The sequence below is a fragment of the Terrapene carolina genome, unplaced genomic scaffold (genome assembly GCF_002925995.2).
Source record: "Terrapene carolina triunguis isolate 2854851 unplaced genomic scaffold, T_m_triunguis-2.0 Scaffold147, whole genome shotgun sequence".
Taxonomy (NCBI): domain Eukaryota; kingdom Metazoa; phylum Chordata; order Testudines; family Emydidae; genus Terrapene; species Terrapene triunguis.
In genome coordinates this window covers 7948601-7962642 of record NW_020664498.1, presented here as the reverse complement: position 1 = coordinate 7962642, position 14042 = coordinate 7948601, and the positions used below count along the sequence as shown (strand labels likewise).

At 52.3% G+C, this 14042-nt stretch overlaps 1 protein-coding gene across 1 annotated transcript in view; it reads left to right on the top strand.

The window, feature by feature from the left end:
• LOC113406886 (peroxisomal N(1)-acetyl-spermine/spermidine oxidase-like) overlaps window positions 1-10966 on the top strand; it is a 12412-nt gene extending 1446 nt beyond the window's left edge. The window contains exons 3-7 of the mRNA XM_026653725.1: window positions 1025-1224; window positions 7368-7623; window positions 8525-8637; window positions 9383-9540; window positions 10507-10966. Coding sequence (XP_026509510.1) covers window positions 1025-1224; window positions 7368-7623; window positions 8525-8637; window positions 9383-9540; window positions 10507-10656 — 877 coding nt within the window. The 3' untranslated portion in view covers window positions 10657-10966. The remainder of the gene's footprint in view (window positions 1-1024; window positions 1225-7367; window positions 7624-8524; window positions 8638-9382; window positions 9541-10506) is intronic.
• The last annotated feature ends 3076 nt before the right edge of the window (window positions 10967-14042 follow it).

The window sequence follows — 14042 nt, the reverse complement described above, 5'->3', positions numbered from 1 at the left end:
CCCCCCCCCCCCCCCCCCCCCCCCCCCGAGCCTGGAGCTGGCAAGGTGAAGGTGGGCTGGGCTTTCTCCCGTGGAAGGCAGTGGGAAAGGCTCTTACAGGTGTTGCATTGGGCCCAGTGTTGCATTGGGCCTGAAGGGGCTGCATCCCTTGTTTAGGAGGAGCTGAGAGCTCTTTCCTGAGCCAGAGGGTGACTTAAAATGGGGAATGCAGGCAGGGAAGTGTTTCCATAGTGCTGTGTCCACGGACAGCTGGGAGCACGGCCCTGGCTGCTCAAGAAGCAGCGACCTTGTCGCGGTGTTGTTTGTGTCACTGTCCCAGAGGGCAGCGTGGTGTGCGGCTTGCCGAGCCGAGGAACACAGGGGCTCAATGCTGCTCGGCAGGCAGGAGTGGCCTCTCGCTTGTCCAGGGGGGGCTGGTGTTACTCTGCACTGCCAGATGCTTGGCTTGTCCCCTGTGTCTGTGCAAAGCGGTAATAACACTACCGGCTCACTGGGCGGCAGGGTGCAGAGCCCAAGGTGCCAGCCTTGGGGGCAGGAGCCCTTGTGGTGGTGCCATTTTGGGGCACACTGGCCATAAAAGGAGAGGCCCCCCACACCTCTAGAAAGTTGTGGAAATGCTCATGCGTTGTGTCTCCCGCTGGCGTGCATGTGCCCGTCTGTGTGTCTGTCTCCCCTGCTTCCCTCTCCGGGTATTTCTCTGGTCTGCCCTGCACAGAGGGAGCCCAGCAGTCATACAGTCGCCCACGTGCTGGGGCACCCCAGTAGTCCAGGGCAGCTCCAGCAGCAAGGAAGGCTGTGAGGGGGTGTCAGGCTCCCCCAGGGAGCAGAGCGGGGGTGAATTAAAGCCCACTCTGCTGCCCCTCTCGCCTAAGCCTGGTCTGGGGCACTGGGGCTGCTCTGGGCCTTTCCCTGTGGGGAGGCAGCTGAACTGGTGTGTGGGTCTGTCTGAGCTTGGGGAGGAGGCCAGTGGCCCCCAGCGAGCCCTGGGCTGATGTGCTGGCGCTGGGCGCTTCCTCTCCCGCAGCGGCTATGGAGGCCTGCCGGACTGCATGCTGACCTCGCTGCCCAAGGAGAGCGTGCTGTTCCACAAGCCAGTGACGGCGGTTCGCTGGGGAGGCTCCTACCAGGAGGAGAGCCAAGAGGGGCGGACGTTCCCGGTCCAGGTGGAGTGTGAGGACGGCGAGAGGTTCCTGGCAGATCACGTCATCATCACGGTGCCTCTAGGTGAACCGCCTCGCGTCCCCCTTGCTCCCGAGCGCCTCGCTCCCATCTGTTCCTGTCACGGCTCCTCTCTGGTGAACCAGACGCTGCCCCGTGGGCTGGCTTGGCCGGGCCATGCCCTGCCTGGGCTCACTGGCCTGTCTTCTGCCCACGGGAAGGGCAGCTCTGCCCTGATGCCCCAGCTGCGGCATTGTCCCTTCTCCCAAACCGAGCCCTGGTGAAACCTCATCGCAGGGTGTTACACTAGGGAGGAAGGAGCTCTGGTAAAACCCAGCCTCCTCTCCCCCACCAAGGGGCTCTGTGTATTGTAAAACAAGAACACAAGCTGGCTTTGATTAGTCCGACAGACCCCATTCCCCTCGCTCAGCTGTCCCCTGGGATGTGCTTTGCTAGATCTCCTGGCCCCAGAGAGTCTTCAGGGCAGAGAAGACCCAAATCTCCAGTGTCAAAACCCAGGAGGAGAAAGCCCCTTGGGTGGCATCTCTGTACTTCCTGAAGAAGCTGAGGGGCCCACGCCCAGCCGAGCAGAGAGCGCAGGCTGGGCAGTACCAGAGGGCATTCTGGCACCCATGCCCAGAGGGAGTGGTAGGATAAATGGGGGCAGCCCTTGTGCACACTGAGGGAAAGGCCTTCCAGCTGGTCAGACTTGGGAGGCTTCCCATGGGGAGGGCTGGCTGGGTAGGGCTCCCAGATCCCTGCCCTGAAGCTGGGCGAACCCAATCAGTAATCCCCCAGCTGGTTCCCGCAGGGGGCGGATGTGGGAGCTCCCCCACCCCAGAGACCCAGTGTGCAGGGCCCCTGAGGGCAGAGATGCGGTTGCATGTCTCACCAAGGGCCCTGAAGACAGCCTCGCTTTTGGAGGCCCCTTGATGGATTGTCCATCTTGGCCCACTGGTTCCTACCATCCAGGTCTGCCCCTTGCCGGATGATCGCAGACACCAGCAGTGGGTTGCAGAGGCCACAGCAAGGGCTCATGCCCTGCGACAATAAGGTGCCCACGGACCCAGCGCCTGGGCACATGTTGTGCCTGCTGCTTCAGCACCAGGGTGGATTTGATTTAAATCAAATTGATTTAAATCACTAGTCAGGAAGACTCGATTTAATCATGGATTTCTACATAAAAGTGCATTCTTGTTGGTTGTTACCAACCTGAAGATCCCGCATGTTCAGACATGTTCTTTTCATCATCTTCAACGCAGCTTCCTCCTGAGAAGGAACACTTCTTGTGATGTTGTTTCATTTGGGCGACCAGGCCTTGCATTTCTTTGTTGCACTATTTGCATTTTGCACGCATGCCTGTCTTACCCACAGGTAGAGGAACTTCATTAAAATATTCCCAAACTGGGTCTCTTTTAGGGCCTGCTGCCATTATAGGTTTTCCCTTCTAGTGAGAGAATGGTATGGTAGATCTCAAATCAATGAAGGCTACACTCAGAAAGACCTCAAGGCTTCTGGAATATGCTGCTCAAACAGTTTCACTTTTGTTTCTGCTGCCTGTCCCTCCCTTCTCACATTTATCTCCAGACTTCTCCTTGTCCAGATATATTCAGCCCCCAACAATCTTCTATTCATTGAACTTTCTGAAACTTTGCACTTTTAGAGGGAGGTAAGGGATTGACTCTGTGTACACAAATTTGCAGAGGAACAATTGGATTGAAGTCTGTTATTTCTCACCTCTATATATTATTCATTTATTTATATATTTAAAAAACATTTTTGCTCTTAACAAGCATGTTATCTCTGGAGACACAAATCCACAGTTTGAGAACTGCAAAACTAAGCATCTCTGACGGTATCTTCTAGACTGAGCACTGAGTCCCCTTGGGTAGATAGAAAGATTAACTAATTAATCGATACAGAAGCCCCTGAAACTCCATAAGATTGGATCCCTAATCCATGAACTATTGGAACTCATTTACAAAACTTTTCTTAAACATTACGTGAATATAGTCTCATACTATGGAATTAGAATTTATAATCCCTATTCCATGATGAGATATCTTTGCTCAATAACGTATCCTAATTAAAACTAACTTTAGATCGGATTTTTTTGATAAAATGCTTTTTGAGGAAAAAACCTATTTAAATTTAAAAAATCAGATTTTTTTTTTTAAATCATTGATTTTTATCCACCCTGTTCAGCACCAACCAAACATGTGACTCTGGGGTGTGCCAGCCATGCCCGCCCTCGCCAGCTCCATCCTGCTGTAGCAGGGGCGCTGACAGCCCTGCAGGGGCAGCTGGACAGCGCAGGGATGGAGTTCTCCCAGCCAACTGCCCACGACCGGAACTGACTCCCAGGAGCAATTGTGTGGGTGTGGAGCTTGGCCAGGTCCCTCTGCCCTGACCTGGTTTCCCTGCAGCAACTGCACGCTCAGGCTGTGGATGAGGCCGAGACCTTGGTGCCGGGTGGCATCCATGCCATGCTCAGTTATACAGAGGCCTGGGTGGTTAATGACGAAGGACCGCAGGCTATCGTAGCCATGCATCCAGAGCAGAGCAGTGGCCCTGGCTGCTTCAAACAATGCTTGTGTCTTTTATAAAGAGCCAAGACTTGGAGGGTGCTGGGATGGCTGGTAAGGCTGCCAGGAGGCGCGTATAGGTCAGTCTGCTCTCTGTAGCAGAGACCAAGGCGAGGGGCTAGCTCCCCTTTTGCAGTCTATCTCAGTGTGCCAGTGCCCAGGTGAGGTGGAGCCCATCCGACAAGGCTGGGAGGCAGCTCTGCGAAGGGCACCATGAGGGACAGGATCACTGGCTATGGCTGCTGCAGCAGTGCCAGGTACAGCAGCAGATTAACTTTCTCTGACCAAGCCCAGGAATTGACCCCACTGCCACGCTGGGTATAATCTCAGTGGGGACAATTGCCTGTCAGCCAGGATGTGCCAGCTCGCCACATACAAGGGGAACCGAAACCCCAGCGACCTTGGAAAGGTCAGGGAGCGGAGCGCATGTCGCTCAGCAAGGGAGAGACACAATGAGCTGTCCGCTCTGCTGAGCAGCCCTTGGCAAGGATGTGGAGCAGCTGTGTGAGAGCTATGGGGACCCGCCGAGGAGGAGCGAGCGTGGTAGCTGTGTTTGCTGCTCTGGGAGGAGGCTGGGACGTTTGGGTCCTGCCCGCCCTGGCAGGGCCTCCAGGCAGTGCCTCCTGGCTGGTTAAGGGGAAGGCCGTGGTACTCAGAGCTGTTTAAAAATGCTGTTTGTCTCCTGTTTCAGCCCAGCACTGGAGAAGGAAGCTCTCCACACCCTAGCTGAGTGTGTGAAAGACTGAGAATGCCCCATCCACATCTCAGCTAGCCAAGGAGTGCTCCCCTGAACGGGACACCCCTGCTATCTCTGCAGCAAAGAACCGCTCCCTTTAAAGCTCTTTCAGCCTCTACCTATCAGGAGCAAAACATGACCCAAGCCCATTGTCTCCCCAGTGGCAGGGCCCTGGATGGATGGCTTCCTGCCATGCCCCCAGCCAAGCAGGGGCAGGGCTAACTGCAGTCAGTCTGGGGATTAAATCTAGCCTGTCCGGCGGGACCCCGCTCTCTCCCCTGAGTCAGATCCGTTCTTCAGCATTCAGGAGGCAGCAAACACTTTTTGTTGTTGTTCGGTTCTTGAAAAGAAGTCATCCAGGAGACTTGCACTGTCCAATCAGAGGTAGAGTTCTTATGAATGTGCAGAAATGCCAAGTGATTTAGATGTTCTTGGCCCATTGTCGTTCGCAAATAATTTTTCAGACTGGGCAGGAAACTGAATGATCGCTCAGCGGTGCAGGTTATAGTCAGAATTGCGTAGCACAATTTCAGGAGAATTGTAACTTTTGACAAAAACGTCACTCAAGCTTTCGTTTTGTTTCAGAAATTGCTTCATTTCGCTCACTGAATTAAGCTGGCAATTTCTCGATCTGCAAATATCACTCAACATTTCTAAATGAAGAGATAGCCTCTCCTTGTTAATGTCACCATGGAAAGCGTCACTTATTGGGACACTGTCCTGTTTTGAGCCATTTACTGCATCAGTGTTATGCTTCTCCAATTTTACTGGGAATGTAAAGCTTTCTGTTGAAAACCTCTGTTCAGTGACAACTTTGCAAGCATCAATGATCCTGACATATGTTTGATGAAAATACTGTTTGGGGTCACTGAAAGTGTGAGGAAGGCTTCCTTGGTCAAGCCAAATTGGTGGCTTGTGTTTTCTCAGGAATGTAGGATCATCTAAATACGAATTTTTGCCTTATCTACTGTTGTTTCCCAGAAGTGATTGTATGATGAATCGGTGCACATCCCACTCAACACCTCTTGCAACAGGCCAACTTTCTTCATAATGCTTGCCAATGACACGTTTGGCCTTTGAATTTTTGCATTAACATTTTCTACAGAACTCATGGATTTCAGAAGAACTGTTAGTGTAAGGTACATTGAAAAAGATTGAAGTTGCTTCAAGAATCCACTGCATTTTGAGCCAAATTCATCTGAAGAGTGACTAAATTCATCCAGGCAGTTCATCATGGCCTCGTAGTTGCTGAGCAATGATTTAATGCTGCTGATCCTTAGTGTCCATCTTGTTGGGCACAGTGGTTGTAAAGAAGGCTCCCCTTCACTCTGAAACTCTCTGAATGCTGTCATACGCTTTGATGACTCCCTGAGGGCATTGATGAGATCGTTCACCATTGAAAACATATCACAACATTCTGGAATATTATGCAGGGCATCCTGCTTGGCAAGGTTAAGGGAATGTGCAGCACAGTGCACAAATTCCACTCTCGGCTTTCGATCCTTCACTCTGGCTTGGACCCCAGTAAATTTACAGGACACATGACTGGCTCTGTCGTAACACTGCCCCTCAGCAATCAGAAAAGGGCAAATCACACCTGAGAAGTGTATCTTTCACAATTTTGAAAAGAGAAGCAGCATCCATTGTGTCAGTTTGGTAAAACCCAATACACTCCTCATAAATCTAGTCTTTACTAGAAAAGAACCTTAAAGAAAAACTTATTTGTTCATTTCTTGACAGATCAGTAGTCTCATCCATTACAATGGTGTAAAACCTAGAAGCCTTTATCTTTTGCACAATTTGTCTTAGCACCATCATTGCCATCGTTTTGATTATTTCGTTAACAACCTCATGTGATAGCCACTTGTATTTTGTGCGACTAGGCCACTGTCTCAGTTCCTCTGAATTTGTGCTGCAGAGCAACAAGGGCTGCATCAAATTTGAATCACTCTCATTATGTCTACGCAATGCTATGCCTTGTTGAGCTAGGTACTGAACACTGTTAAAAACGTTGTGAAGTGCATTCCTAGCTGATTGTGGTTCTTTTCTGTAACTGGGCGACATTAGTGCAGAAACATTGACTTGCGATTGCAGAGCAGCATTCTTCATTACCCCTTCCTTGTGACAGGAAGATTTTTTGTGTGATGTAAAACCACGCAATGCGTATCTTGGAATCCAGATGAAATAAACATTGATTTGGCCTTCGTAGAAAATATTAAGATCTTCTTTTCAGAACAGTTTTTGCAGGCTGAGCAAAAAGCGCCACAAGATTACAAGGGCCAATTAGAAGTGGAAAGTCAGAAGCAGCACTCGCCTGCTTCAATACATTATATTTTGTTGTATGCTTATACAACCAATTATGTACTTTACTTTAAAGAGTATAAAATAATCAAGTATTGTGCTAAATACCCCAAACTGACCGCCAAATTGAAGCTGCGTGTTTTTCCCCTCAGGCACTCAAACAGTATACGGACGCCTTTCAAATGAAGCCGGATCAGGGCCATATTTGTAAGAGATGCAGCAGTGCAGAGTGGGTGAATTCACGACACAGACTTTCAACCTTCTGCTTAGACGATGATGAGAATAATGCGGGTCTCCATCACAGTCCCGCATCATTGCGTATGCAGACTGTTGGAAGACTGCGCATCGCAAAAGCACCTTGATAATTTAGCCTGTTTTCACGACACAGGGTTGCGCTACCTTAAGAAATAAGGTTAAGCATGCCCTTCAAGTTGATGCTCAGTGGACAATTGTGAACAGACATATTGTTCACATCAAAATGTATGTAAAATATAAGCCCAAACATTGGTGGAGCCTGGCCCACATTCCTGAATAGTGGTGGAGCATGGGCACCACAGGCCCATATAACTCGCCGCCTCTGTTTGTAGGGTTCCTTAAAGAGCATCACGAGACCTTTATCGACCCTCCGCTGCCTCCCCGGAAAGCAGACGCCATTAGACAGCTGGGCTTCGGGACAAACAACAAGATCTTCCTGGAGTTTGAGCAGCCGTTCTGGCCACCGGACTGCCAGCTGATCGAGGTTGTCTGGGAGGACGAGTCTCCTCTGGTCGAGGCTGGGACCGACCTGCAGGCCAGCTGGTTCAGAAAACTTATCGTCTTCTTGGTCCTCCAGCCGCCGGAACGGTATGTGGGGGCCTGAGTTGGGGTGTGGTAACTGGCTTCTGGGGGTGCTCTGGGTTAGAACAGATGGTACAGTTCAGCTCACAAGAGTGCCACGCACCAGTCCCACACTTCCATGTCATTCAGGGGACTGGTTCATGGCAGTGTTGTGGCCTTTTCTCACTGAAGCCATCCAGCAAACTCTATCCACTCAGCCCCTTGAGAACTGTCGGTACCCAGATAAGTGGGCAGGATGCCAGGGAATACAGGGCAATGAATGTTACTGACCAGGCCTTGCAGAATTGATTTGTCTACTCCAGTTTATGTTAAACCCTTGGTTCTTGTCCTTGTAGCAGCACAGAGAATTTTCTGAGTGTGGCCCAAGTGTGACTGGTTCAGTGTTGTCTTCCGGAGTCTGCCGACAGGCAGCTCCAGTGCTGCTCAGAGCTCTGCCAAGCAGCCGCAGAGTGCAACTGTGACCCTAAGAGCCCCTAATGCCCACTGACATAGGTTACACTGTCTCCCATCAGACCTTCCAACTCACTCCACCCATCCCTCCTTTGTCATGGTATTTATCCAAAGGGTTCTGTCACCCCTGAAAGCATGAAACCAGATCTCTTGCCACCCTGAATCTGCCCTGCTCCCAGCAGAGTCCTGGCCCACAGCTATTTCCTACTTGTACCAGTGACTCACCGCACCTGGGAGTTTTGGGCCACAGCACCTGCCAGCTGTGCCTCAGTTTCCCTGCCGGCTGAAGCGCTAGCCTGCAGCCTTCCTAGAATTGCCAGATTCCCACCATTCCCAGCAGCCATCTTTGCTTTCAGTGGAGTTGTGGCCCCCAACTATTTACCTAGGTATACCAGGGTTCCCCCATGCCTAGCAGATCCTCTCTCTGGAATGAAGCTGCTCACTTCTCTTTTCTTAGGTATGGGCACGTCCTCTGTGGCTTTATTGCTGGGAAGGAATCTGAGTACATGGAGACCCTCAGTGACGCTGCAGTTCTTACGGCCTTGACTGATGTCATCCGTAGACTGACAGGTAACCCCCCCCCCTACTGGCCTACATGTGAATTCTTCAGTTCATTGGCCTGAGCTTTCAAAGGGACTAGTGATGTTGGGGCCTTGCTGCCTGGGGCCTCAGCTTGACTTGCCTTAAAGGGACCTGCTTTTCAGCAAGTGCTGGGCACCCTCGCTCTGGAAATCAGGCCTCTCCCTGGTGCCTCCAGCTGAGGCCCCCAAAAGCACTAGCCCCTTTTGAAAATGGAGGCCATGAAACAGGAAGCCAAAGGCTCCACACCATCAGAGTCCCACCGTAGGAAGTGAGCCACCCACCACGCAGGGGAGAGCTCGCCTGGGGCGATGGCGGCTGTTGAGATTCCAGCTTTGCTGCGTTAGTTGAAGTGTGAGGCCCCGCACTGGTTCGCAGAGCTAACTGCGGAGGCAGGCGCCTGTAGGGTGTGGAACAGTGAGCTGGGCTCTTCAGCCATGTCCTGGTTTGTAAATGATGCGTAAGCAGATGGCATTATCCCCCCTCATCTGCTAGCACAGCCCCTGCATGCTGGGTGGGATCCCAAATTACCCCTTCCTGCATGGCCCCTTATTGTTCACTTTATAATCCTGAACTGGAGCTAAGGTGACTCACCTGGTCTGGTTGCTAGGATGAGTCGCAGACCAGCTCTGCATGTCTGTGCAGAGTCCTAACGCCTGATGCCCTATGAATGCTGCTTGTGCTGTGAGATGCAGGCCCCCTTGCTGGGTGTTCAGCTGCTGTGTTTGTGTTTCAGGGAACCCTCACCTCGCCCCGCCAAAGAAGGTGATGCGATCTCAGTGGCACAGCGCTCCCTACACCAGGGGCTCCTACAGTTACGTGGCCGTCGGCAGTTCAGGAGATGATATTGATGCACTGGCTCAACCCCTTCCCGAGGATGCAGCTGACCCCCGGGTAATGGCTTTGCTTTCACACCTGGGTACGGTAGCAAAGGAGTGCAGTGTTCCTTCTGCACGGCGTGTGGGGTGAACAACTGCAGTTGCCGTGGGGGGCTGGAGATGGGAATTACAGTAGCTGCCTTTGTTTGATTGTGACGGTCCTGTCTGATGTCTGTCTCTCTCCCCCCCCCCCCCCCACCGTCTCTCGCTGCTCCCTCTGGTCTGACTGGTCAGGGCCCAGCTGGTGCCATTGTCCCCCTCTGCTGGGGGATGAGGCGTTTCCCCCCGGTTGGCTGGCATAGCATGGGGCATTGCAACAGGCTTCGCCGCCATGGGGAAATCTCCCCCCTCGCACTAGTGCAGCCGGAGTTCTGGCAGGGCTAACGAGGGGATGGATGACACACCAGACACTGGCATTTGTCAACTCTGAGCAGGGCTAGATGTGCTGATGGCAAAAATGCCTAATCCCTGGCTGCAGCACAGCACCAGAATGACAGCTACAGCGTTGGCGCATGTGCCAAGGAAAATGGGGAGGGCAGTTTGGCATTGAAATACCCAGGGAATCCACTGCTTAACAAAGCCCCATTCATCGACAGCTAAACTAGAAGGATGTGGGATCTGGGCCTCTCCCAGCCATAATGAAGCTACAGGGCATGGGTATATTGCAGCAAAGCCCTTATAAACGGTTCAACAAAATGCCCTAGGTACCATGACCCGGGGCAGGTTACCGGGACGTTTGCTGTCCCCAGCGTGGGAAGTGCCATGGGAGGTGTATATGTAGTGCGGTGCATGCACAAAGCTGTGGCTGCAGTGGAGTAGTCCCCCTCCCCGGTTCTGTATGTATCACACATCCTGTTGGAAGCTGGACGATTATCCCTGAAAGGGGCATGCAGCCACCTTTCCGCGTGAGTCCAAGAACAGTGTGATTAACCCTGCAAGTGCTGTGCTGTGCTCACGCCTGCTTCTGCTCTTCCCATTGCAGCCGCAGCAGGTTCTCTTTGCTGGAGAAGCCACGCATCGGACTTTCTACTCCACTACGCATGGGGCCCTTCTGTCGGGCTGGCGGGAGGCCGACCGTCTGCTCAGCCTGTATGACACATCTGAATCCCACCAGCACAAGCCTCGGCTCTGATATTGCTTGCTCGCTTCTCCCTGCTGCCGGGATGTGGTGGCTTCTGGTTTCCAGCTCGTTCCTCAACCTCTGATTCCTTCTGTCCCTTGCCGTTGCCAAGGGAAAGGGGTTAGTTTGTCTCGAGCCGGCGCGCCCGCTCTTTGTGGCTTGTCTCTCTCATCTCCCTGCGATCAGACTAAAGGCAGGGTAGCTGTAGGCTTGAACCGAGCACTGGGAGCTGCAGCACCCACACGGATGAGGGGGACTGGGGAATTGAAACGTCACCTAACTATGCAATGGAGTGCTGTCAGTAGTAACAAGTAAATCTCTATCGTTAGGGCTTTGCGGTTGCAGCTTGTCTTCTCTGCCTGCTCCTGAGAGGAACATGGTAGCCAGGATGCTCCTGAGACTGGTGGTGTAAATGTGTGACCCACATGTCAGGCCACAAACCCCGGTCGCTCCTGAGCCAGGTGGTGTAAACATGTGACCCACGCGCCAGGTTACAAGCCCTGGATGCTCCTGAGATAGTCGGTGTAAACGTGTGACCCAAGCCCCGAACACTCCTGAGGCAGCTGCTGTAAACTTGTGACCCACGTGCCAGGTCACAAGCCCCGAACACTCCTGAGATAGGCAGTGTAAATGTGTGACCCCTAAGCCCTGCTGAAAGCAATGGGCAGAGTCCCATTCTCTCCAGTGGGCCTTGACTTCAGCTCTGACATTCCCATCGCTAGGGTGGGAAGTCGGACCATGGAAGGGCTGTGTGAAAACTGCCGGCTGAATTTCCCGTTGTCCTCTCCAGGGCAAAAATGGGTGGATCCTTGCCTGGCTGAGGGGTGTCAGTGTCCCAAAGGCCTAGTGGCCCCGTATCCAGTATGGCCCTGCCCCCAAGGTGTGGGGAGGATAGAGCTGAATGCTATGCCCCTCAGCCTGCCCCACAGACACCAACAGCAAGTCCAGGTAATACAGCCCAAGGGAAACCTAGGGGCAGCTACCTCTCCTGGGCCATAGCGTGAGTTCTCCATTGTCTAGGAGTTTGTTCACCCCGTCCCTGTGACTGTGCAGACAGGAGGGAGAGGAGCACTTGGCTCTCGTTGCTGGTGCCCAAAGGCCTGGAAAGTGCTGTTCCTGTTCAAAGCAGAGCAGCTCCGGGGGGCCGAGCATCCCCTCCCCTTGCCAGCAGGAGACACCAGCACGAATCTTACATGCGTCCTGGAGTGTGAAAGCACAGTCTGGCCTCAGCTTATCTGCTCTATGGAAAAGATTAGTGCCAGGTTAAAATTCCTCCAAACTCGGCTGGGCTGTTATCCACTCAACCTGCCCTGATTTAAGCCACATACAAGTCAGAGGCCATGGAGATGAGCAGCGGGAGCCAGGACAACAGCAGATGCGGCTGTGGTGTACTCAGGCTGTGCTGCAAGGGTGGGAACGGCAGGGCCAGTAATGATGCCAAGGTTGTGGAGTGGAGATGAGTGAAGGGTGGAGTTAGCAGGGGCAGACATGCAGCGGTGGGTGGAGGCTCTTCTCACCCTGGAGAGCTTGTGTCAAGTAAACTGAAGCCACTGATCAGAAGAGGCATGCAAAGGGCAGTTTCTGCCTATAGCCATTGGGACCCCCACAGCAATGTGACTGTGCAAGAGGGGACTAGGAACAACAGCCCCCAGCACTCTGCTAAGCTGGAGGAGTCAGCCCAGCCCTGGGAGGAGACAGGTGGATTTAGCATCAAAGCCCAAGTTGTTGACAAGAATCGCAATGTAGGGTGCATGAGAGTGGGGCAGAACTGAACTACAGGAGGGGATAGGGGCTCATTTTCTAGAGGGCCAGGCTGCTGGCAAGAAGATCCTCCAGCACTGAGAGATAGCAGGGAAAGGAGGAGAGTGTAGGCGTGAGGAGAGGGGAAGTGAATCCATTGAAACAATCTAGGATACAAGGAGGGAGCCAATTCCTTGCCCTTCCAGGAGGGCTGATCTGGATGCTTGGCAAAGGGAAGGAGGGAGGGTCTGAAATTAGCGTGGGGTGGTGGTAAGGAAAGGAGCAGCTAGTTTTGATGTGGGATACTGTCCTGTCTAAAATGACACCGGGAACAATTCCATTCCACAGCCATCACCTTGCTCTTGAGCCAGAAACCCCAATGCCCTTCTGTCCCCCTCCCAGAGCACCACCAGCTGGTCACGCTGAACTGCCAGCTGCTGTGCAACCTCCCAAGGAGGACAGACTCATCAGAGGATCTGCTACAAGAAGCTGCCCAGGCAGTAAATCACTGCAGAGGAGTGCCTCATCTACCATGCTATTAGGACCAAGGTTCAGCCTGCTGCGAAGAGAGCCTCTGTGGCCAGCAGCCAAGCTGCTGTGAAGTGAGACTGCTGGAACACAGTGGGGATGAGGTGTCAACGGCACCCCTTAGCCTCCTCCTAGTGGCCTTGGCACCACACAGAGTTGCATGTTTCAGTAAAGTACTATGAACCCCGGCCCTAATTCTTAGAAAACTGTAATGCATTGCCATTCTGTCAGTTGAATAAAGTGCCACCCTCCCCTCCCTCTGCCCAGCAGGGAGATAGAGACTTCTTACACCAGAGGTTCTCAAACTGAGGGTGCAGAATGTATTCTGGGGACCATGAGAAGCTTTAGGGAAAAAATTCACTTTACACATTTAGAGCTGGGCAGTTGCAGAGCAGTGGCTGCGGGGCAGCACTCAGAGGTGGGGGGTGTAAACTACTACAGCCACAAAGAAGGGAGGTGCGATCAAATAAGTTTGAGAACCATTTACACTGCTATTTTCAGACCTATTGCACAAGTTCAGATTTGACATGCACTTAAAGCCTCATAGACCAAGTCTGGTTAGCTCTGAACACATGGAGCCCAGTGCTGCTCCCAGCTAAGCCACTGCAAACCCAAAGAAACCCTACTGCAATGAAGTGGTGAGCCACGTTCGGACCCTGTGGCAATTCCCCATCTATGTATTTTTGCTGGCTGGAGGAATCTTACCGCATACCGCTGTGCGTAGGCACGCTTTTCTGCGTTCCCTGTGTACATGGCATTGGCAACATTGAAGGAGATCTGCACGCTGGTTATTTCATTCTTCTCACGCTTCTAGCAACAGGATAAATGTTGCTTAAAGGCAATTATTTTACTCAGCACTTTAGGAAGTGAGCAGCAAAAATGATGGTAGAGGTAGCCCCAACTTCTTCAACTAAGGCTATACAATGGTTTCTGTTTTCACACTGTTTACAGTCACTCACGGCGCTGCAAACCTCACAGTTTGGGCTCCTGCTATTCACCCTTGCTTTCTGGCAGAGGGCAGTATTTTAAAAAAGATTTTAGCTGCCTTTGAGTATTAGAGTGGTGGGAGAGGGAATGCACTCACCATTATTAAAAAAACCTGGTCTTATGTGTTGAACAACTCTGTAGCT